Below are 25,480 nucleotides of genomic sequence, written 5' to 3'. Positions count from 1 at the left end.
TAAACTGAAAAATTTTATTTTATTTTATTTTACTATTTTTTTTAGATTTTTGCAAGGCAAATGGGGTTAAGTGGCTTGCCCAAGGCCACACAGCTAGGTAATTATTAAGTGTTTGAGACCAGATTTGAACCCAGGTACTTCTGACTCCAGGGCCAGTGCTTTACCCACTGTGCCACCTAGACGCTCCTAAACTGAAAAATTTTAAAAAGAAAAAGACAATTCTTTCATACTCTTCTGGATTTCCAGTTAAGATGGCCTTATAAAAAATATCAAAGAAACCCAATTCCCTGACAAAGACTTTAGCAAACACCTGGATACAGCTCCAAAAGAGATCAACAAAAGAAAAATCTAAGAAGACAAAAATAAGCTACTCCATCCAGTCTGGATCTAGAGTGGAAAAGGGTGGAAGCTGATATAGGGGTTAAATTAGGGAAGTAAGTGCCAGTTCAGCTAAATCAGCAAAAGAAGGAAGTTCACAAGGGGAAATCAAACACCCAAGAGGAAATCTGACTAGAAGCCAAAAGACAAAGAAAGGAGGAAAGTCATCCCAAATTCCCTCAAACAGAAAAAGCCTTCTGAGGCTTGGGTGATTTGAACCAGTGCCAGCTCCAATAACAAAGAGTTGAAGCCTGGTCCCATATCAGAAGCAGGAGAAAGAACTAGACAACATGGGTCATTGTGTAGGAATATAGGTCCCATCTGTACATTCATCAATGCACTGGGAGTAATGATAGGAAGCAGGACCAACTTCAATACCTGAGTTCCATGGTAAGAATTCTCTCCAACATCTCACAGGGGACTGTTAGAACCAATACAACAATTCTCAAATGAGGATTGTGTGAAAAAAAGAAGAAATCAGCCAAGTCCTGAAACCATAGTGAGGCAATAGGAGAAAAAGAGGGAAATCTAGCATTTAAGTAGAGAGTGAAGTCTAATTTACTATTAGATTATAAACTCCTCGAGGGTAGGGACAGTCTTCTACCTTTCTTTCTAACCCCAGACATGGTTTCTGATACGCGGTAGGCATTCCATCAAGGTTTATTGATTGATTGAAAACTACTTCATCCAGACTGGCAGAGGTAGCAGCCCTCCTACAGAGGGGATGAAACTAAAAAAACCCCTACCATTCTTATCTGAGTTGCAGAAGGGATTTTCCTGTACACAAAACCCTCAACCAAGAACAGAGGCTGAAAATATGAGTAAACAGAAGAAAATATTAACATAATTAAGAAATAAGGCTTAAGGGAAGTTCATGAGATAAACCCAGAAGAACTGAGTAACCCCATTAAAAGCAGACTGAAAAAAAAATGACTACAGGAACTACAAGAGCATGTGGTGGTTGAAATGAAGAGATTAAAAAATGGAAATAAGAATTTAGAAGGATAAAAGTAGGGGCAGTTAGTGGTACAAAGGATAGAACACCGACCCTGGAATCAGGAGACCTAAGTTCAAATCCAACCTCAGACACTTAATTACCTAGCTGTGTAACCTTGACCTTGAAAAAAAAAGCTCCAAAAAAAGTAAAAAAGTGAAAGTGAAATAGTTTGGAAAATGGAAGTTGGGACAACTAGTTGGCATAGTGAATTGAGGTCTGGTTCTGGAGTCAGGAGGATTTGAGTTCAAATGTGACCTCAAACATTTACTAGCTGTGTGACCCTGGGCAAGTCACAATCTTCAGATTGCCTCCAAAAAGAAAATAAAATTGGTTAGATGTTAGAAGAAAAATACTTTAGATGATGCAATGGATAGAACCTTGGACCTGCAGTTGGAAGATATGGGTTCAAATTTAGATGCAGATGCTTACAAATGAACCTAGACAAGTAATATAATCTCTGTTTGCCTCACTTTCCTCATCTGAGGACTGTTGTGAGGACCAAATGGGATTATGATTGTAAAGCATTTGCTTATACATAATAAATGAAATATAAATTTAAGTTATTAATATTATTATTATTATTATTACCCAAGTAGCAGATTCCTTTAAAAACAGAAATGGAGCAAATAATACAATGTCTTCATAAAACAACAGTTAGAATTAGAACAAAATCAGAAGACTGAAAAAATAAAATATAAACTATTTTTATCAAAAACAAGTCAAGAAATAATTTAAGAACTGTAGCATTTCCTGAAAGTCATGATCAAATAAAAAACCTATATGTCACATTTCAAGAAAACTGCCCAGATCTTAGAGTCTCAATCTTCTCATCTGTGAGATTCAATAGTCTGGTCCCTTTCAACTTTAAATTAATGAAATTTCAAAAAGAACATTTATTCTCCTGCTTTGGTGGAAACAACTTCAATTAGCAGTCAGAGATTACACTCTAAGTAATGCCTGCCAACCATCTTACTACATAGATCTCTTGATATGGGGACAAGATGGGAGTGTGAATGGTTCTGTCTGAGCCACTTCACTGGAACCATCTGAATCAAGTCTGTCTGATTAGAGAAAAGCCTCAATATTGGCTGGAGTGAAGTCAATAGCATCCTTTGTGAACACATTGGGCTGACATAATTATCCTAGCCCATATGGTTAGAATTTTTATGATTTACAGAGAAATCTTGATGAAAACGATCTTGTGAGTTAAATAATACAAGTATTATTATTCTTATTTCCTAGGTAAAGAAATCTGAGATCACATAAATTATGTGGACATAACCCTATGCCTCAACTGCCATCTCATTCTGTTCTTTGGGCCCCTTTTCCCAATGTTGAGTTCTTCTAAAAACTCCATTTAGAGAAGGGCATAAATCAGCCATCTTTCAGTACATCCTTTCCTTTACCCCCCCACAAAATAACCCTGCTTTCTAGCTCCCCTTTTATGTTTTATTTTCCTTTAATAGAAAAGGTCCTTGAAGACAAGAACTATCCTTCTTTTTGCTCATGTTTGTACTTTCAGTGTTTAATCTGATGTCAGTAACATAGAAAGTGCTTATGGTTGTCAAATGATTGATTTGTACAGAATCACCTAGCTACTAGGTGAAAAATTGAGCCCAAGTTGTTTTATTACAATATTACAAGTCCAATGACCATTCCACTATATGACACACCCTGCCTCTATTGTCTTTGAAAAATTAATTTCATTTCACCCAAAGAAACCATTTGAGTCATCTTTCAAAGCCTTGACACTTTCCTATCTAGGAATTTTTTTTTTAGGTAGGAATTTCTGATATTCACAAAATTCCCCCAATTCAACCCAAACCAAATTAAAAGGTGACTGGAAAATGTTTAACAAAATAAGCAAAAAATACACTACAACATAGATAATGTTGATTTGTGATTTTCTCAGTTAATATGTGGTCTTCAGGAAGACTTTTCCATTTGGGTTTGACACTATTGTACTAGACAACATAAGCAATTTTTTTTTTTTTAGATTTTGCAAGACAATGGGGGTTAAGTGGCTTGCCCAAGGCCACATGACTAGGTAATTATTAAGTGTCTGAGGCCAGATTTGAACTCAGGTACTCCTGACTCCAAGGCCAGTGCTCTATCTACTGCACCACCTAGCTACCCCAACATAAGCAAAATTTTAAGGTTGCTCAAGTATGACTTTCACTATTTCTTCTCATCTCAGTAGGTCCATTGCTCTCCAGCCTCTGATATGGGCCCAACCTCCAGATCTTTCCTTTATCAATACTTGCCTGCCCTATCCTGTTCATTCACAGACCATGCTCTTTGTCAGGCTGTAATGATGAACAAATCTCCGCTTCTGAGGATACTTACAGCACCTATTTCAGAGGATCAAATGATTGATTTTGGACAACTAATTAATGAACAACTATTTATTGTCTACCATGTGCCAGGCTTTCTGGTAGATGCTGGGGATAAAAGAACAAAGAATAAAATAATCCTTGCTTGTAATGAGTATATATTTATTGATCCTTTTTTTTATCACCCTGGATCTGTTTCCTCATCTGGAAGATGAGGCAGTTGGACTTGATGATATCCAAAAACCCCTCCAGCTCTAAATCCTAGAATCTTATGATGGAAAGCTTATGTATGTTGCCAGAATACTGGGGAAAATGCTTTCAGACAGATTGCTCTTTATATCATATTACTAACAGACACACACCCCTCTCACCAACCCCCAAGGAAAAAAAAAACACCCTTGAATTTACTAACCAGTAGTGATTAGGTTATCATCAACAGGCAAATAAGCTTCAGCATCTATACAAACTTCATGATCGTATATATTTGGAGAACCCTGGAAGGAGAGAGAGAAAATTAGGGATGGTGGTGGAGAAAGGGATTTAACATTTAATGTTGCTTTATATTTGGTTTTTGAACTTGATAGGGGAAATATGATGACAATCAAACATGTGAAGCAATGATCATCTATAATTCATATTATCTCTACATTCCTTGGGTGATAAAAGAGAGGCCTGTCTCACACTGTGGCCATCTCATAAATAGAGAAACCAATCAGATTAGAAAATGCTTTTAAGACACCAATACTATCAAGCCACAGAATGAACTTTCCTGCCTAGATATATCTATACAACCAAGAGAGTGGTTGTAAAGTATTTCTGATTCCTGATTAGGAAAGTTTGTAGCTGACTTTGCTCCCTTGTCTGCCAAGTCACCCCTGAGCAAATGCAGGGTTCAGAATCAATGACGATATACTCCCCAAGGACCTGCTCTCTCATCAGCACCATATAGGCTGGAACACAATCAGTCATCAAGCATTTATTAAGGATAATGTGAGGCAGAAATGACACAATTAAAACAGATTTTGCTTTCATGGAGTTTACATTCTATTTGAGGAAACACATATATATATGTATACATATTTACATATATGCACATACATGTAAACAAATCAAAATATATTCAAAGCAACTGAAAAGTAATGAGTAGGGGTAGGGTGGGGAGCTCCCTTAGAAATGAGAAAAGAATATGTCTCTTTAGTTGAGCCTTAAAAAGAGGAGTAAAAATTCCAAAAGCTGGAGTTGAAAAGAATGGGAAATCTAAACCTGGAGCAAAGCATGGATACAGGAGATGTAATGTCGAATATGTGAGATAGTGAGCATGCCAGTTTTACTGAAAAGTAGGAAGGGGTAAAGAAGGATGATATGCAGTGAGCCTGGAAGGGTAGGGTAGACAGAGACGGATCCTGAAGGGCCTTGAATGCCAGAGGAGGTTATACTTTGTCCTAAAGAACAGAAGCTTCTTGAGCAGGGAGTGCCGCAGTTAGGCTTGTGATTTAGGAATAAGTTGTGTGTGAAGGAAAGATTAAAGAGAAGACCAGTCAGGAGGTTCTTTTAATAGTCTGGGTGAACTAGGGGTAGGGCCAGGTGAATAAAAAGAAGGGAAAGGATAAATGAGGTGAATCTAGCCTGATGCCTCTGTATGGTGATACAAAGTAAATACTTTCTATACTCTCATTCATTTATTCCTAAATGTCTGATGAACTGTGGATTGCAGATAGATCTGGCTGGCAACACCACAATTGAAGCAATCAGATTTGTGATCTTACACAGTGGCATGCATCCTGCTGAGGTTTGTTTCTTTTTTTTAAGGATGATCATAAAAAAACTTGGCAAGAATCATAACTGTATAAACAGACTCTGACAGTCTCTGGGTTTATGAGTGTTTGGCTTGGCTAACTATCCCTAGCTCTGTGGTACTAAACATTTACTCCTCTCATATAGGTTCAAAGAGTATTTCCCCCAGTTCTTTCTGAGAGGGATAACACTGGGAGGGGCAAGGTGGTTTAGTGGAGGGGAAAAAAATGAGGAGATCTCATTCAAATTCCAGTTGTCACTGTGTGATCTCAAGACAAGTCATGCCAACTCTCTGACTTCAATTCTTTAATCTTGAAAATAAGACTCAGGTCTCTTCCAGCTCCAACATTTGACAATTTAGAAAAACCCAAATAATAACTTCTCTAGGGCAATACCAACATGTTCTCAAAGCAGGGATGGGATTAGGGTACCCATGTTTGGTGTCTGAATCAACTTGGTGCAAGAAATGGTTAGTATTAAGCACTTACAATACACATTGTGGGGAATACAAAGAAGCATCTGGTTAAGTCTTTTTACCTGCCTGCCTTAGTTACTGCATCTGCAAAACAGGGATTAATAATATTCCCCTGCCTACTTTCAAGAAGCATGGAAAGAAATACATGAACTGATGCTGAGTGAAGGGAGCAAAAATCAAGAGAATAGTGTATACTTTAACAACATTGTGAGCTGACCAACTTTGATGGATGTAGCTCCCCTCAGCAGTTCAGAGATCAAGAACAACCCTGTGAGACCTACTATAGTCAATGCCATCTACTTCCAGAGGAAAAAAACCTGAAATACTATATTTACTTTTGTAAAACTTCTATTTTTTCCTTCCTTTCTTTCTCTTGTTTTTTCTTTCCCCTTAGTTCCAATTCCTCTTTCACAAAATGACTAACATGTAAATATGTTAAACACAAATGTACATGTACAACTTTTATCAAACTGTTCACCATGGGGAGGGTGGTAGAAAAATATGCAACTCATAAATTTGCAAATGGATGAATGTTGAAAAACTACCATTGCATGCAATTAGAAAAATAAAATAAAATTTCAAATAAATAACAACTCCTACCTGACAGAGTTTGTTGTAAAGATCAAATGAGATAATATCTGTAAACTTAATAAACTTTATAGTACCATGATATATTATCATCATGGGGATATATTCTAGGTAGAAGAAACAGTGAAGTTAAGAAAAAAAAAAGAATGTTTCAGATTTAATAAGGAGTCCATTTTAGCTAAAGCATAAATCCCCTGAGGAAGTAAAGTTAGAACTGGATGGAAGGGCTATGTTGGGCCCAATTATAGAGGGTCTCGAATGCCAGTAAATACCATCCACTAGCATGAGCCAGAATCAATTGTGAAGTTAGGAGAGAGAGACAAGACTATATTGGGGTACGCATGTGTGCCTGGGGGCTGGGGATAGAGTGAGGTTCAAATGAAACTGAAAAAAGTGCAGAAGGGGTTACAGGGGGCGGGATGGGGGGGCAACCCATGAGCATAAAAGAACTGCAGTGATTTAGGGGATATGCAGAGTGTACTTTATTTCCCCTCATATCTTTGGACCCAGCTTGACCCAAACCCCTCAAAGATCTTCTCCAGAACTCAAAAGGTTTTTTGAGGGATCCCAGCTGCTGAGAAAACTTTGAGGAAAATGAAAACCTGGCTCAATGAGACCCAGCTATTAATAAACTTAAGTGGGTACATGATTTATACACAAATGATGATATCATAAGCAAATTAAAGAGGGTGTAGAATAGTTTAGCTGTCAGATTAATGACAAGGGAAGATTTAGGACCTAAAAAGATAGAGAGCATTATAAAACACAAAATATATAATTTTGATTACATAAAGTTTTGCACAAACAAAACCAACGTAACCAAGTTATAAGGAAAGCAGAAAACTGGGGGAAATCTTTATATTAAGTCTCTGAAAAAAAGGTCTCATTTCTCAATTATACAGAGAATGGAGTCAAATTTATAAAAATACAAGGCATTCCCCAATTGAGAAATGGTCAATGGATATGAACAGTCAGTTTTCAGACAAAGAAATGAAACCTATCATCATAGAAAAAAATGTTCTAAATCACTACTGATCAGAGAAATGCAACACCTCACAACTATCAGTGTGGCTAATATGATAAAAAAAAAAAGTAGTGCTGGATGTTGGAAGGGATGTGGAAAACTGCAACAGTTGGTAGAGTTATGAATTGATCCAACCATTCTAGAGAGGAATTTGTAACTATGCAAACTGTGCATGCCTTTTGACCTAATAATACCCAAATCTAACAATATCCAGTATCTAACAACATCCCAAAAACATCCAAAAAAAGAGAAAAGAACACATTTGTACAAAGATATTTATGGCTGCTCTTTTTGTGATAGCTAAGAATTGGAAATTGAAGAATGCTCAGCAATTAGGGAATAGCTGAACAAGCCGTAGCTATAGGATTGTAAAGTAATATTATTGTGCTATAAGAAATGATTAGTAGGATGGTTTCAGAAAATTCTGAAAAACTTACAAGAACTGATGCATAAAGTGAACAGAACCTGGAGAATGTTGTACCCAATAACAAGAGTATTGTTTGATGAACCGTTAATGACTTCGCTATTCTCTGCAATATAATTATCCAAGATGATCCCAAAGGACTAATGATAAGGCATACCCTTTATCTCCAGAAAAAGAACCGATATTATTTGAATATAGACTTAAGTATGATATTTTTCATTTTTTTCTTTTGTGTCTTATACAAAATAAGTAACATGAAAATGTTTTACTTAATTGCACATATATAACCTATATCTGACTGTTTACCATCTCAGGGAGAGGAAAGTGGAGGGATAGAATTTGAAACTCAAAACTTTAAAAATGTTAAAAAAAAAATAAACTCAGGCTGACAAAAACCAGTTGTGAGCTCCTTATGTCTTGCAAAGGAAAAAATAATCAAAACAGTTTTTCAAAGACTCTAAAAGTTGAGTGTGTCTTTTCAGTGGTTCCCACCTGGGTATTATACAAAACTGGGAGAACATGTTTTACTGAAATTTAACCCAGAAGGTTAGGAAATCAGAAATAGGAACTTTGAAAATGAAAACCCAGAATTGGGTTACAGCATGGGGAAACTACAACAGAGGGATAGTTGTGTTAGCCATTTTTATGATACCCTTACACAACTAGAGACACTACAGTGAAGATGAAAGGAAAAGTAAATGGAGGGATGGATTGTGGGGGGTGGGCACTTGTCTTTTACCATCTTCTCCATAATGATTCAATGACTACTAGCACTTGGGAAGATTTTAACAAACTATTATTTTTGGTTTGATGACAAGAATGATATAGCTTGCATTTATAGTTAAAATGTACTTTTAAAATTGTCATCTTGTTTTATCCTCATAACAACAATTCTAGGTGGTAGGTGCTTTGAGGAAACTGAAGCCAACAGGTTAAGTGACTTGCCCAGGATTCCATAGCTAGTAAATGTCTGAGGCTAGATTTGAACTCACATTTGCCAAAAGATCTTGGTGCATTGTTAGACCATCAGGATCCATGGGGCATTATTTTTAAGTAGGTTCAATTTAACAGCCCCCTCTGCTCTATTAACTCTGTTTATGTTTGTTTGTTTTTTTAGTTTTTGCAAGGCATTGGGGTTAAGTGACTTGTCCAAGATCACACAGCTAGGTAATTATTAAGTGTCTGAGGCCACATTTGAACTCAGGTCTTCCTGACTCCAGGGCCAGTGCTCTAACCACTGTGCCACCAAGCTGCCTCTGATCTATTAACTCTGAAGAGTAAATAAATTAGGCAAGATCCCAGCATCTGAATAAGGTACAACTGAGATTTGGAGAAGGGATTATAAAAATTCCCCAAAGAACACAAAATAAGAAATAGATATGCAAACACAGCAGAAAGAAATCTCAGAGGTCATAGAAAACCACTGACAGGATAGAGGTTTCAATTTGTCCAGTTTAAGGCCGTTTCTAATATTCCTTACATTCTAGTCACACACTTTACAATAATAATTGGCAACTATACATGGTTTGCAAAGCACTTTGCACATATTTCATTTGATCCTCATAACAACTCTATGAGGAAGGTGCTATCATTATTATCATTCTCATTTCATAGAGGAAAAAACTGAAGCTGCAGAGATTAAGTGACTTGCTGAGGACTCATGTAGCTAACAAGTCTGTCTTGATGGGAGCTGACCTTAAGTTTTCTCTACTCACTAACCACTGTACTACCTAGCTGCCTATTAGTACATCAAAAGGATGTTGAAAGAGGATAGAGGGAGGGGAGGGAGAGAGAGACAGAGACAGAGAGAAAAGATAGAATGATGCATAAGAAAAATGAACAAGGAGTCAAGATGCTGAAATCCTGACTGTTAACTCCTAAACGACTGTAAGACTCTGAGTAAAGCTATTCCACTGGCAACATAACAACATGAGAGGTAGATTAATTTTAAAAGAAAGGAAGAAAAAAAGAAAGAACAGAAGAAAGGACAGAAGGGAAGGAAGGAAGGAAGAGAGGGAAGAAGGGAGGAAGGAAGGAATGAAGGGAGGACAAATCCAGGGCACTCTTTAGTAAGGGACATTAGAGGGCCATCTCCCCCTCCCCCCCAAAGGGCTAAAGTATACAACACAGTGAGAGACCACATAGATGGGCAGGATAACTAAAATAACTGACCTAGTAACTGACCTAGACATAGCCCTTAAAAGGAAACAGAGGGTGCCTCACAACCTACAAATGGTTTCCTGCCAGTCTCCTGTAGCAAGAAGAAGCTTATGGGTTTGGGGAAAGAAAGTTTGCAAAGGTCAAAACTAAACTTAGTGTGGACACAGAGTATAATAGCTTGACATTTAGAACCTTAAAGGTTAACCAAGTATATGTATATGTAAACACACACACACACACACACACACACACACACACATTTAGCCAGGGTATAGAAAGAGCTAGTAACTAGCACATGGGAAAGAGCATTAATAGGTCAATTCAATATCCTTTCCCCCAATCTATATCATTAGCTTCGGAATTATCATCATCAAACCAGGGCTAAGTTGGTGCTTTGATCCCTCAGTAGCTAGCTCCTGAGTTAACCTTAGGACACCCCACAAAGCCCCAGGGAGTTCAGAAGAATGTGCGACACTTACGTGGCCTGCCAGGTTAAAATATGAGTGGTTGGTCAGACTGACTGGTGTGGTGCTGCTGGTCTGGGCTTTGTAGTTCACTATCAACTGCCCCCCATCGAGTGTGTATGTGACCCAAACTTTCAACTCGCCAGGGTAGCTTTCCTCGCCATCTGGACTGATCCGGGAGAACTGAATGCCATTTGGTAGCACCTTAGGGGTCCAAAGGACCTGGAGGAAAAAATCATTACAGTAAACCAAAACACAAAGTAAATATCCCACGCAAAATATTCAAGGAAATCTAACCTCAGAAGTATAAAAATGATCACACCAACTCAATTTTTTTGAGAATACTTTTTATTTTTTACTTTTATTTCCCCCTGCAAAAAGTATATCATACTATTTCTTCTTCCCCTTCTGAAGTTTTTGATTTAAAAAAAAATTCTCAGTTTTCTATTTTTCTCTTAGAGTTCACGTTTTGCCTCAATATTGAAATAATTGCTTTAACAAATGGTGACTGGACTTCGTTTATCTTGGACTTTGGTTTAAAAACTTTAATCATTCTCTGGGATCTTTCACCAATGAGAGTAGAAGATAAAGTCAAAACTTTGTTTGGAATTGGAAACCTCTCTAAGTCTCAATTTCCTTATCTATAAAATGAGGGAGGGGAGCTGTACTAGACAACCTCTCAAATGGTTATAAATAGAATTCCTGAAAACTGTCTCACTGTAGCTTCCATCACTTGTTCTGAGCTCTACCTTCTGGACCAAGAATAGAAATCAAGTTGCTTTTCTTCCTTTTAAATACTGGAAAACAGTTATCATGTTTGTCCCAAGCCCCAATCTCCTCTTTTCCAATAGATCCTTATCATATAATTAAGATAATTATATATATAAATGTATAATTATATAATTTAAATAATCTTAAGTGTATCATTATATATGGTGTCATTTGAGCAACGAATTATGAAAACTGAAAGTATATGAACAGAGTTCAGTGCAGAAATCCAGTATGCATTTGTAATAAATTAATCTGTCCCATTATTAATAATTAATCATTATTGGAGGGCATGGCAAAGAAGCAAAAAAAAGTCAGTCTGAAGTCAGAGGATCTGAGTTCAAATCCCACCCTGTCACTTATTATTTGTGATGGATGAATCCCTTACTTCTCTCTGGACCTCATTTTCCTCATCTGTAAAATTAGAGGGGAGAGTGGGGAAGACTGGATAAGGTGACCTCTAGATCAGTGTGCTGGTAATTATTTAACAACCAGTTCTCCATTTTCTTTAAAAAGAAAGAAAATGTATGTAGGGCACACTTTAAAGTTTGACCTCTATCATTAGCATTTTCTCTATCAACTTATTGAGCCTAGATAATAAATAATATATCAAATCTAGATTTATGCTTGTATTTGGGAGATGTAAATGCTCAGACTGAAAATTTAACAATCTGCAGAGCTGATTAGACCTGGCTCCAACACACCTTTGTCTCATATTTTTGTTAATTTAACCCATTCTCATATAGCATGATTCACAAGACCTTCACTATGTTGGCTGCTTTCCAATTCTTCAGTGTGCTTCCAAAAATAGAGCTTCTGAGCTGAACATACAACTCCTATCGTAGAGAGAGGTGGCTAGGTAGGTCAATGGATATAGTGCTGGACTTCAGGAAGACCTGACTTCACATCCAGTCTCAGAGACTTACCAGTCAACTGCTGTTTGCCTCAGTTTCTTCATCTGGAAAATGTAAAAACAACCTCCCAAGGTTGTTATGAGGATCAAATGTGATATTTGTTCAGCACTTTGCACAGTGCTATATAATGCTAGCTACTAAGATTATCATTAGATTAGCACAGGACTATTGCCATCACTGTCTAGAATACTCGGCCTCTCTCAATTCAGCCTCAGCCATTCATTTTCTCGACTCTCACCTCATGTGGCTGACTTGGGCTGACTAAAATGCTAACATCTTTTTTCCAGATCAACTGCTGTCTAGCCAGGGCTCCTTCATCTTATACCTGTGGGACTGATTGGTTCTAGAGCCTGAGTCTACAGTCACAAGATTTTAGCATCCAAGAATATTAGAAGAGATTCATGTCCTTCACCACAGAAAAAAAAAAACAGCTGATATTTGAAATTGTCGCAAAGTTCAGGCAAATCAATCTCATATCCAAATCATTAACTGGAAACTTAACTTTAAATAAATTTAAAATATAAGCTCTAACTTTAAAATGTGAAGACCAGGGAAAATAGCAGCAGCACCAGCAACAATAGATCCGTACCAAATAATTAAATAATTAATTTCAATTTAAATAACATAAGGGTAATATTATATAAATGCTTCTATATTTTCCAAGTATTCTTTTTTTCCTATATCTGTGTGTGTTTTTCATAAACCTTTAGATTATGATAGCTTTAAAGAATGATAAATAGAGTAAGATATGTATGGGGAGGGGCGGCTAGGTGGCGCAGTGAATAGAGCACCGGGCTTGGGAGTCAGGAGTACCTGGGTTCAAATCTGACCTCAGACACTTACTAATTACCTAGCTGTGTGGCCTTGGGCAAGCCACTTAACCCCATTGCCTAGCAAAAAAAAACTAAAAAAAAAAAAAAGATATGTATGGGGATTCCTTCCACCAAATAATTTCAAAAGACAAAGAAGATAAAGAACTTGATTTTTTTTGTTTTTTCCTGGGGAAAAAAAATATCAGCTTCCCCACATCACAATACCATTACAATTGCTGTTGTATTACTGATTTTTGTTTTCTCTAACTTGGCTACAAAAACTTTCTGATAGGCTTCTAAGAGGACTTAGCCATTCATCAATGTCATAAATAGAAAAACTCACTTAGAAATGAATACCCAAGTACCAGTAGCCTGTGATTTTTAAAAACAATGAGTAGATAAATGACAATGTCACTTGAGTAACAAATTATGAAAACCATTATACATGAACAGAGCTTAGTGCAGAAATTCAGTATGCATTTGTAATAAATTAATCTGACCCATAATTATTAGGACACATAATTATCATTGTGGTACATGGCAATTAAGTATAAATGATAAGTGAGCCATATAAATGATGTAATTAATATTACTTTTCCATAGACCATAGGCAGCAAGGTACCCAGTGTCCAGGTTTAGAATTGGGTAGCCTTCTCCCCTCTGTAGTGGAACTCTCCTTGCCCATGAGAAAGAAAGGAAGGTTACGCAGGACAACTTGAGTTCCAAAAACAAATGAAGAAACTGGTAGGAGTGAATCAAACAGAACAGTCCTATTTCTGTTTTGCTTTTGTTTCAGAGGCAATTGGGGTTAAGTAACTTGCCCAGGGTCACACATTTGGAAAGAGTAAGAAGTTGCATGTGAATTCAAGTTCTCCTGACTTCAGGACTAGTATTCTATTCACTGCCCTATCTAGCTGTCTAAGTAGATCAATTATTAACTCTTTTTCCAGCCCTGTAAAAGATTAAGAGAAGGTAAAGTTCACAGTTGCTAGAATTTTTGAATATTTTATTCCTTTTGTTTCCTAGGACAGGCTTTATGTGTGAGAGTAAATAGAATGCTGTAATTATAGGAAAGCCTATCCACTCCCTACCACACTATCTGAAATTTTTACCAATTGGGGGATTCATTTTGTTTCAAAGGATTATAGAACTGGAAGGGATTATAGTTGGTTCATAGATTATATAATATATAATAACTAAATATTATATTTAGATCTTAGCAATTACTTAAGCCCAACCCTTTTATTTTGCAGATGAAGAAACTGAGACCTGGACTAGTCAAGTGACTTATCTAGGGTCACATAGGTAGTAAATGGTAATAAGATCCAAACTCAGGTTCCCTGGCTCCAAATCCAGTAGCCTTTATACTACTCCAGCTTGTAGGAGGGTTAGTCAAGTTATCAATCATACCTTAACATGAATTCATTCTACCAGACTGCTTTTCAAATGTTTGGATGAATTGCATTGAAAAAACAGCAAATTTTAAGAAAAGTTAATATGGAAACAAAAGGTAGTTGGGGGCATACAGGCCTATGAAGTTTGGGTAAGGTTTTCATGTATGGGTACCCAACTTTTATTCTCTCCACCAAATAATCTCTAAAAACAAAGAGAAAGGGTCTTCCCCCCCTCCCCCCGGGGGAAAAAATATGTCAGCTTCTGTACATCACCAAACCATTGCAACTGCTGTATTATTATTGATTTTTACTTTTGCTATCATGGCTACAAAAATTCCAGGATATTAATATGGAAATTAGGGGGAGAATAAGGGTTCAAAGATTTCATTTACTATACATTTCGACTACAACCCACTCTCCTTTTTCTCCTCCTCAAAGAATCATAGCAACCAGTGAAATTGAGGGGTAGCTGCCCAGGAACACCAAGCTCATAAGTGTCTGGGGCTGGATTTGAACCTAAGTCCTCTTGCCTTCACATCTCTCTCCTTCTATCTGCCTCATGCTCCTCATTCAAAAAATGGGAATAGGGGCAGCTAGGTGGCACAGTGGACAGAGCACTAGCCCTGGAATCAGGAGTACCTGAGTTCAACTCCGGCCTCAGACACTTAATACTTACCTAGCTGTGTGGCCTTGGGCAAGCCACTTAACCCCATTTGCCTTGCAAAAAAAGAAGACTATAGTCCAAAAAATGGGGATAAAAATAACACTTCTCTCTGAGGCTTGTTGTGAGAAGCAAATACTTTATAGAAATATTAACTATTATTACATTCAGCCTCTTCCTATGACTAGCAGATAAATCCCATCTTTTGCAAAGAGTATTCTTCTTCCTCCTCCTTCCCTTATACTGTTCATCTTGTGCAGTGAGTTGGTTTTCTGCTAAGATGTATGAGTCTGGGATTGTGGAGTGAATAGAAGGTTATGGAAGAGGGAAGGACTATATTATGATGAGTACAGTGAACCACAAACATAATTTGGTGAGAACTTTACCAAATACCCTTAAGCTTACCTTGTCAAAGCCTTTTAGTCCTCCATGTAGACTATTAGGTCCATTATTAATGGCCAACTTGTATTCTTTCTCATCTATGGTGAATGTCCCTTTGGCAATTCGGTTGGCCACACGGCCAACTACAGCTCCAAAATATGGATGCTTCTTGAGATACCCTACAAAACAAACATGATCATTCCTTTAATTTTCTAAACAAAAGTTAAGGGCAATAATTACTGTCTACCATTGGTTTTTGAAGGATGCTATAAGGATTATATGATATATTGTCAAAGACTCTATTCATCATGTAAACAATGGTTAAGTTTTTTTATGAAAGTAACAATAACAATGAATTATTTTTCAATTTTGCAAAGTAACCTTGAAGCTAAAATGAAGTATACCTAAAAAAGGCTGCTAAGTCTACAAACTGTGAGTTTTGAAACTATAATAATAAAATGGATTTCAAATAAGAAATGAAGAGAGAGAAAACTGTTTATGTATATTCATGAAATTAGATACCAAAGAGCATCTATAACATGGGAGACAATGAGGTGCTCCAGAAAATTCACAGGAAACAAAATCTAAAATCGGTAATAAAACCTTTGCTTGGCCTTAGATATTCTATACATATGTGCACAAAGTATAAAGAACAGAAGCAAAGGTGACCTAGAAAGAAGAAAAATTGGACAAAGACATTTTTGAAGTTGGGGCAGAGGGCCTTCAAAGACCCACTTAGATTTTTAAAAGATGGGTACAAAAGACGGAAACAAAGGTAGGTAGTGGCAGATGAATATATGAGTGACGCAATCAGGAAAGTGATATAAAGGAGTCCTAAAACTCAAATTGAGATTAATTTAGGTGCTTTATATATATATATATATATATATATATATATATATATATATATATATATATTGAAGCTGGGCAGAAGGCCATTTCTGTCTAAAAAAGGGATCTTGGTTTATTTTTAACAGTATTAGAAAAAAATCTGAAAATCAAAGATAGACTAGAACAACTGTTTGACATGGATATAATGATGATAAAAGGTGCCAATGCCAGAGAAAAAGCAGAGCTTTCAAATCTGAATCTGAATCTGGTTTTCATTGTAAAGGAGAATGATTTTTGGATGGGAAAAGATGTAACAAAAATAGCTAATAAGGAACTGACATTGAAGTAAGAAAGGAAACGGAAAAAGTTCAATTCACCAGGCCCAGATGAAATGCAATCACAAGTACTGACAGGGCCTGCTGAACTAGCAGTCACTGTCAGGGACCCTTGAGAGGTCATGGTTAAATGAGAGAGACAATGCAAAAGAGAGAAAAAGGACGTTTATTTAAAAAAGACAATTAAAACATTTTCTAACAAGGAAGATGAGTGCAGTTTGCAAACTGAAAGCTAGTGAGCATGACTTTAATTCCTGAAAAAATTGTGCAATATATGATCAGAAGGATGATTAGTGCACCTCTAGGAAAGGAAGCTGTGATAACAAAGAAACAAGATGGGTTCATCAAGAACAGGCCATACAGGGGCGGCTAGGTGGCACAGTGGATAAAGCACTGGCCTTGGAGTCAGGAGTACCTGGGTTCAAATCCGGTCTCGGACACTTAATAATTACCTAGCTGTGTGGCCTTGGGCAAGCCACTTAACCCCGTTTACATTGCAAAAACCTAAAAAGAATAGACCACATAACCAGAAGAAATTCTTTTTTTTTTTCTTTTCTAAAGATAGCCATGCTGGTAGATCAGGGAAATGCAGAACTTTGATATACTTTACCAAGTCACTTTCCTAAGGTTACATAGGTAGGAAGTAGCAAGAGCTAAGATTCAAACCCAAGCCTTATGACTCTAAATCCAATGATCAATCTCTAACATGTTTCCCAAAATACAATTTACATTTATATCATGCTTCAAGTTTGTAAAGTGCTTTCCTGATAACCCTTCTATGAAGTAAAAAGTTCAGTTACTTTCATTTTACAGATGAGACAATTGAATATCAGAATGATCTCTCCATTATTATTGTTTAGTCTTTTTTCTATCTTCTCTGACCTCAATTGAAGTTTTTTGGCAGAGATACTGGAGTGGTTTGCCATTTCCTTCTCCAACATATTTTACAGATGAGGAAACTGAGGCAAAGAGGGTTAAATGATTTGTCCACGGTCACACAGCTATTAAGTGTCTGAAGTGAAATTTGGACTCAGAAACAGACTTCAGACCTCTCCCTCTACTCATTTCGTCACCTAAGTGACCCTACCTTTTATTTGGCAGCTAGATGATACACAGTAGACACAGAGTGCTAGACTTGGGGTTTGGAACATCTGAATTCCATCCCTGTCTCAGACACTATTTGTGTAACCCTAGGCAAGTCACTGGATCTCTCAGACTGATTTCCCTCATTTGTAAAATGGAGATGAGAGCACCTGTTTTAGGTTCTCTGTGAGGACTGAAATAAAATGTTAAAGTTCCTTTAAACCTTAAAGCATACATAATACAAATGAGAGCTATAATTATTGCTTTGTAGACATACCTAATACAAGGTGTCTCCAAAAATTTAATATAGTTCTAAACTATGCAGGTGTCTGCCTGATAGACTGTCAGCTCCTTGAGGGCAGGGACTTTTTGTCTGTGTTCCCAGTCAGAACAGTTTAACACTAGCAAGTCTAAGTGTGCCAACTAAAGTTTATAATTTTAACCTTGAAATAATAATATAGGGGCGGCTAGGTGGTGTAGTGGATAAAGCACTGGCCTTGGAGTCAGGAGTACCTGGGTTCAAATCCGGTCTCAGACACTTAATAATTACCTAGCTGTGTGGCCTTGGGCAAGCCACTTAACCCCGTTTGCCTTGCAAAAACCTAAAAAACCAAAATGAAATGAAATAATAATAATATAATAATAATAATAATAATCCTAAATCTCTATTCTCTCTTCCTTGTGATAAAATAAAGCACTGCGTTAGCCAACACAGTTTGATTCTTCAAGACAGTCTTACATTCCAGTGCTGTTGTTGATCAATTAATTGAAAGAAGCACCGTGCCAGGGTTGCAAAGTGTTAAGTGGGAGAGCTGAGACTAAACCCTTGTTTCTGACTCTCAAAGTAGTATTTTCTAGGTTCTCCAAAAGGAAGGGGAAAAAAAAAAGCATAGTTCCAGAATAAAAAGAAAACAGGATTGGGGATTATTCTACTCCTTTTAAACTGATCATAGTCATGTTTTTGGTAACCTGACAGACTAAGTTGCCTTACCTTGATTTATTCTTTATTCTTTCACTTGTTTTCTTATGTATAGAAGTATGTATGAAAACAAAATTTTTATTTTAAAAGAAGTATCAAAAAAATTTTTTTAAATAAAAGAGGCATCACTACCTGTTTCTGTCACCTCTAAGACATTTTATTCCTTAGATATGACTATTTCATTTGAAAAAGGAAAAAAAAAAGCAGTAACAGAGGTTGTCTGTCCTATTAGGCAGAGCAGTCCTAAAGAAGATGTTGATGTTTGTCCTTCCTTCTCCAAGACCATTAGGAGATGATGCCATGACATGCACACAAATTGGATTGGAATGAGGGGTTGCTGAGATGGAGTCAGAAGATGGCTGGGCTCACATTTTCTATCACCCACTAGTCATTTGAATCTGGGCAATTCATTTAATTTCTGAGGCTCAGTTTCAGAAGGAATTACTGTATAGGACATCAAAAGCTAGAAAAGGTATTAAGAGAGTGGTAGTCCATCCATGATTCCAATCTTTGCAATTCTAGTGTGGCCTTGGGCAATGATTTTGTTTTTTCTAGCCCTTGCTTTCAGCTTCTATAAAATGGGAATAAATGAAGATAATATTATCCATGATACTTAAACCATCACCCACTATAGAAAAGTGAATATTATTGTTATATGTAAAAGTAAGAATGTTGGATAGGACTAAATGATTTCCTGTATTTCATTTAGCTCTAGCATTCTTTCATTCTGAAAGGCTTCTTTTGGCTGGGGTGGGGGGAGGGAGATGGCAGAGCATGTCTATGATTAACAGTAGATCACTTATCAACCAAATAATCTATAATTTTTTGTTAATCACCTACTATGAGTGAGGCCCCAGAAATACAAATGCAAAATGCCCTGTCCTGGGGTGCTTAAAAAAAAAAATCACTCAATCACCTAGAAGTGGAGGTAATTGGTATATGGTCAATCCAAAGGCAAAAACTCCAAAAAAGTGACTCTGGGAAAGGATTTCACATTAGGTCTTTCTTTCCTCTTCTATAAAGTGAGAATAAATGAGGATAGTAGTAACCATACTACTGAAACCATAAATCTCTATATTTTATTCAACTATCATACCCCACCCCCAAGCAGCTGACAATCCTAACAATCAGGATATGTTTCATGTAAAAAACAGCTGTCATCCTCTTCATTTGCACGAGCAGGGAAGAGTTCAGTCATTAAAAACTGCTCCCAATTTCTTCTTTGAAAATCAATCCACAGAAAAAGCCCAAACAAAGGAGATTTGTATAACAAATAAAAATAGGGCTAAAATGACACATTAAGAAAGAAACCCAAGTCCTGGGAGTACCTGGGACTTGCTTACATGGCCTCTGGTAGAGATAGAGGTGGATCACTTTTCAAAATATAAAAAACAGCAAAATTATTTCATATAAGACTCAGCTGACATTTATCTGGGTTACAACTAAAAGAATATTTGAATTATCTATCTCCTTGGCATGCAATGGAGGACAGATCTCATTTTCCCAGAGACTTCTGAATCATTCTAACCTCATCTGTCACCTCAGGACATCTGAGCAGCTTATTCCATCTATCTGTGAAATTGGAAGATAGCTCACATTTGATCTACAGGGGCTGTGAGTTAGGGGACTAGACATTCTCAGCTGTTGTTCCCTATGGTGTACTAAGACACTTTCGAAGTTTTTATTATCTCAAGGTAACCATTTCCTCCTCAGTGAAGTCTTTACTACAGAAGCTTGCATACTACAGTTTATTAATAAACTATAATTCAATAATAGAATAGCAGAGTTTGTTAATGCAATTTCTATTACCTATTGACCACAGTGGCTGTTAGGAAGAATTAGAGGGCTCCAACTATTTCAGGCAAGACTGAATAGAAAGGCTGCATCACAAAAGAGAAACAGGAGTCCATTTATAATCCAGGAGGGTTGAATGTGTCTGTTAGAGGCTTGGTATTCGGGGTTGGTTTTTCAAATTCCTTTCCTTTAAAAGTAGTTCCCTCCTCTCACTTCCCCTTCACTATCAGCCTTTAAGTAAAAGGGAAATTAAATTATTTTATTAAATTATACGGATTAATATTTTTAAAGCCATGTCAATATCAATCCAGCACCTATATAAATAGTTTAAATATTATGACTCAATACTGAACAATTCTCACAGAAGGAAAAGTTTTATCATTGACTTTCTCCAAGAACTCTCAGAATGGAAAGTTCCATAGACAACTATGGTCTGTTATAACGTAGAAGCCTGGGTTAATTCCTTTTTCCTTCTTCTTTTCTTTCCAATACTCTTTTCTTCTACTGAGATCACTAAGGGTCAGCAGGATAAGAGTTGCTTACTATAAAATGTTAAGAGTTGGGAGGGACATCCAAGTTATTCCCCCTTGGTCTTGAGAGTTGGGGAAGCTGAGGCTGAGACCCCAAGAAATTGTCTGGCTTCCAGCTATCAAATGGCAAGGTTCAAATTACAACAGAACAGTGCAGCTAGATGTGTCACAGTAATCAACATGGAGCAAGACCTGAGTTCAAATCCTGTTTAGACATTTACTGTAAACCTGGGCAAGTCATTTGACCTTTTTTCTACCTTGGTTTCCCCATTTGTAAAATGGGGATAATAACAGCACCTATCTTCTCAGGTTGAGAGAAGGAAATTAAATAATATTTTAGCAAACCTAGAAGTGCTAAAATAATTCAATAGATATTATTTTACCACTTAGACTTATGTTCATGTTCACTGACCATGGCAGGGTAGAAATGGGCAGATAATGTTTGTCCTTCATTCTAGAAGAAGGCTATGACATCAGGGGGGTGATGCCATGACAAGAACATGAATTTGATTTGAGTGAGGGGAGCTGTGCTAAGTCACTGCCTCAGCTCCTCCAGAGTTATCTGGATCCAGTGACCAAATAAGAATCAGGGCCACTGGAGATAGCCCAAGGTCACACAGTTAATAAATCTCTGAAACTGGATTCCAGAACTCCTGTCCTCCAGACTCCAAGGCCAGTGCGTTACCCATTGTGCCATGTAAGGGATAAAGTATTAGATACAACCTTATTCAAATCAATTAATGGTGCTGCTGCTGATGTTAATCCTTTGACATCAGGGAGGTGATGACATGACAGGTCAATGAACTGAATTTGAGTGAGAGGTGCTATACTAAGTCTTTCTTAGTCTAAATCTAAGCTGTCTCCTCTAGCACTATGGGGTCCAGTGACCAGATATAGATCAGCACGACTGGCAATCAGAGTTAAATGATTTGCCCAAGGTCAGCCAATAACTATCAAGTGTCTGAGGTCACATTTGAACTCAGGTTCCCCTGACTCCCGGGCTGGTGCTCTATCCATTACACCTGCAGCTGCTCCTAATGGTGCAGAACAGAAACGATGGAAGAGGAAATCACTTCCCTTTGTATCAATGGAGTCTGGAAATGTCTCCTAACTATGGTGAAGAAAGTGACCCAGTTTGTAAAAATGTTGGTCATATTGGGGACTAGAGATGGAGAATGAGACAGACAGAAAATGTCTTCAAGTCCTTTCTGATTCTTACTTTCTGATACAGTAGGAAGCAAAACTCAATCAACAACCAGCTCTTCTCTAACACCACCTCCACCACTCACTGGAACCCTGGGGAAAAACCCAGGGTAGGTGGGGGAATGGGAGGGGAAGGAAAAATTTTCCCACCACAATACATTTTCCTACTTGAGAAATTAGATGAAATGACTAAAAGTTGTAATTGACGATAAAGGAATTTACCTCTTTTTCAAAATAAGTCTGCACAACAGCAAACCATGGAACATAACAGGAGCTGGGAAAACCACAGAGTACAGGGTAGGTTTCACCAAGAGAATTTAAAGGCACCAGCAATATTTTTGCTAATGAATTTAGGAGGGGGAGGGTAAACTTGTTTAAGGATTATAAATCTAGAGTAACTCTTTGAGGCCCTGAGGTATCCTCACCCAACCAGTCACAAGAAGCACATCCGAGGCAGGATAAGAAGCAACTCAATGGAGCTCCTGACCTAAAATCTAACAACCATAATTTAAGATTCCAGAGCCTCTTTGCACTGATCCTTTAATAGCTTTTTTTTATCATAATAGTAAAAATGACCAACATCTATATAATTCTTACCAAGTACAAGCTATTTTACAATTCTCTCATTTGAACTTCATACTGGGAGTAGGTCCTATTATCATCCCCATCTTATATAAAGATTAGGAAACTAAGGCATTACTTACCTAATAAGAGACTTACATAAAGCCAGAGGTCCCTTTTTGAACTCAGATCTTATCAGTTGCTAGGCTTTTATTTTTTAGGTGGGGTTGGGTGGAGTTCAGAGCTGGTGAGCAAGTTAAAAAAAAACAACAGATCCAGAAGAACTTAAAGATATTTCCGTAGAAACACCAAACCAGGTGGGCTACTCCCATTCCCCAAAGAAAGGCCTAGATAGATTTATTTATTTATTTTTAGGTTTTTGCAAGGCAAACAGGGTTAAGTGGCTTGCCCAAGGCCACACGGCTAGGTAATTATTTAGTGTCTGAGCCCGATTTTGAACCCAGGTACTCCTGACTCCAGGGCTGGTGCTTTATTCAAGGGTCTCTCCCCTTCTCCATTCACTTTGCTCCACTCTCCCCTCCAGAACTGATTATTTTTTTAAGTTTTTGCAAGGCAATGGGGTTAAGTGGCTTGCCCAAGGCCACACAGTTAGGTAATGATTGAGGCTGGATTTGAACTCAGGTTCTCCTGACTCCAGGACTGCTGCTCTATCCACTGCCACACAGCTGCCCCCCCTTTTAAGAGTTTCTGGTTTATCTTAACCCCTTGATCTGACTGACCAGCACATCACTAATGTTTACATAAAATAGATGAGAATCTATCAGTAAAATTTATTAAGCACCTATCACGTATCAGTCAATTTATGCTAGACACTGTGGTCAACAGAGATATTTATTTCCCAAGGCTCGAATTCCAGCCAAGATAGTCATTTGGATTCATGGATTATAAATCCTCTAGAATAAATGATCTGGGATGTCCAATTTTCGGTGAAAAACTAGTAAAGGGGAGGGGCAGCACCAGTGCGAAGTTCAAATCCGACCTCAGGCACTTAATACTTACCTAGCTGTGTGACCTTAAGCAAGACACTTAAGCCCATTGCCTTAAATATATAAAACTTAAAAAAACTAGGAAAGGAAGCCCAAAAGAGCCCATTTCCCTCTTCTGCAGGAGGGGCCCCCAGTGCTTCCCAGGGTGGCACTTTGCCCAAGGGACACAGCTCAAAGGCCACTTTCCTCTTCACAAGGCCCCTGAGGGTCTGCGCTCTTTAATAAACATTGCCCCACGTGTTGGCCAAGGAGACGGGGTCTCCAGGTCCAGAGTGAAGGGGTGGGATCCGTTTCCAACCGTTCCAGGAAGGGAAGGAGGGGCCGGCGGGGCCAGGACCCGGGGTCGCGGGACCTCTGACCTCCCCTAAGTCCTTCCTGGGTCAGTGAGCCGCAGGAGGGGGAGGAGGGCAAAGCGGGCTTCCGGGACGCACCTTCGAGCTCGGCAAAGCCCAGCACCACGTCGGAGAAGCGGCCGTCGCGGTCCTTCACCTCCAGGGCGGTGACGGTGCAGCCCAGGGAGATGATGTCCACCCTCAGGCGCTCCGAGCGCAGCTGGAACTTCTCCACAGTGCCGGCCCCGTCGGGGAGCTCCCCAAACACGCTCCGGGTGACCGCGGCCATGGCGGGAGGGCGGCCCCGAGGGCACGGCTTCCGTTCTTAGGGCGAGGCCCGACCCCTCCTCCCGCCCTCCCCGGGGTCGGAGGGCGAACCCCGGGCTAGAGCGCTCCGAACTGGGCCGGAGAGCAGCCCCGCGCGGCACGTGCTTCCGGGTTTTCCGCCGCCTTTTGTGCGTTGCATGCCGGGAGTGGTAGTCCTCGACGGGGAGGCTCGCCCTGGGCGTGGCTGAGGGGGGGGTGGGGAGGTCTTGTCCCTCACCTCTGACCCCTCACCTCTGACCCCTCCCCGAAGAGGGTGCGGCCCGGACGCGGGACCCTCCGCAGCCCGGGGACAGAGCGCGGGGGAGAGGAGGGAGAATCCCGATTAACCTCCACATACACAAAACAGAATCTATTCATTTAAAAAAAATTCTCCCATCTTTTTCCCTCCTATCCCATGGTTTTCTTTTAAAATGAATTCCTCATTCACAAAATGACTAATATGTAAACAAGTTTGGCCATGTCCAACGGGCATAGACTTGGCGGCTGAGGGGAGGGGAGAAAATTGTAACTTATGATTGCGTGTGTGGGGATGAAGGATGACAAAATTTCATCACATGGAATTGGAAAAATACAATTAAATTTAAATTTTAAAAAAAGAGTTCAGGAGTTCAGGCTTTGGAGACAGGACGGGGTAGCTTGGGGTATTTGAACTTTTTTGTTGATAAGAGGTATTTTAATGATTATTTCTATAGAATTGGATTTTTTATTTCATGGGTTTTATTTTAAGTATTTAAAAACAATAATAACGGCCAACATTTATATAATTCTTATGCATATGGTTCTATTGGATCCTCACCACATCCTAGGGAGGTGCAAAGTCTGTTACAATTATCAACTTTATTCAACCCCAGGAGGTGCCAAGCTCTTTGCTGAAGATCAGCTACTTCTTCCTGGAGAGATGCTAAGCATTTTACAATTATTATCTCATTTA

At 38.4% G+C, this 25,480-nt stretch overlaps 1 protein-coding gene across 1 annotated transcript in view; it reads right to left on the bottom strand.

Moving 5' to 3' along the window:
* The window catches only part of GALM (galactose mutarotase), a 54,979-nt gene extending 30,371 nt beyond the window's left edge, over nt 1-24,608 (bottom strand). Inside the window, exons 1-4 of the mRNA XM_074204094.1 lie at nt 24,322-24,608; nt 15,592-15,746; nt 10,653-10,859; nt 4,121-4,202 (exon numbers count right to left, since the gene is read on the bottom strand). Of these exons, the coding sequence (XP_074060195.1) occupies nt 4,121-4,202; nt 10,653-10,859; nt 15,592-15,746; nt 24,322-24,511 (634 nt within the window). The 5' untranslated portion in view covers nt 24,512-24,608. The remainder of the gene's footprint in view (nt 1-4,120; nt 4,203-10,652; nt 10,860-15,591; nt 15,747-24,321) is intronic.
* Nucleotides 24,609-25,480: the final 872 nt, after the last annotated feature.

Source organism: Macrotis lagotis, chromosome 1 (assembly GCF_037893015.1).
Source record: "Macrotis lagotis isolate mMagLag1 chromosome 1, bilby.v1.9.chrom.fasta, whole genome shotgun sequence".
In the NCBI taxonomy this organism is placed as follows: domain Eukaryota; kingdom Metazoa; phylum Chordata; class Mammalia; order Peramelemorphia; family Peramelidae; genus Macrotis; species Macrotis lagotis.
This window is presented reverse-complemented; position numbering and strand designations above follow the sequence as displayed.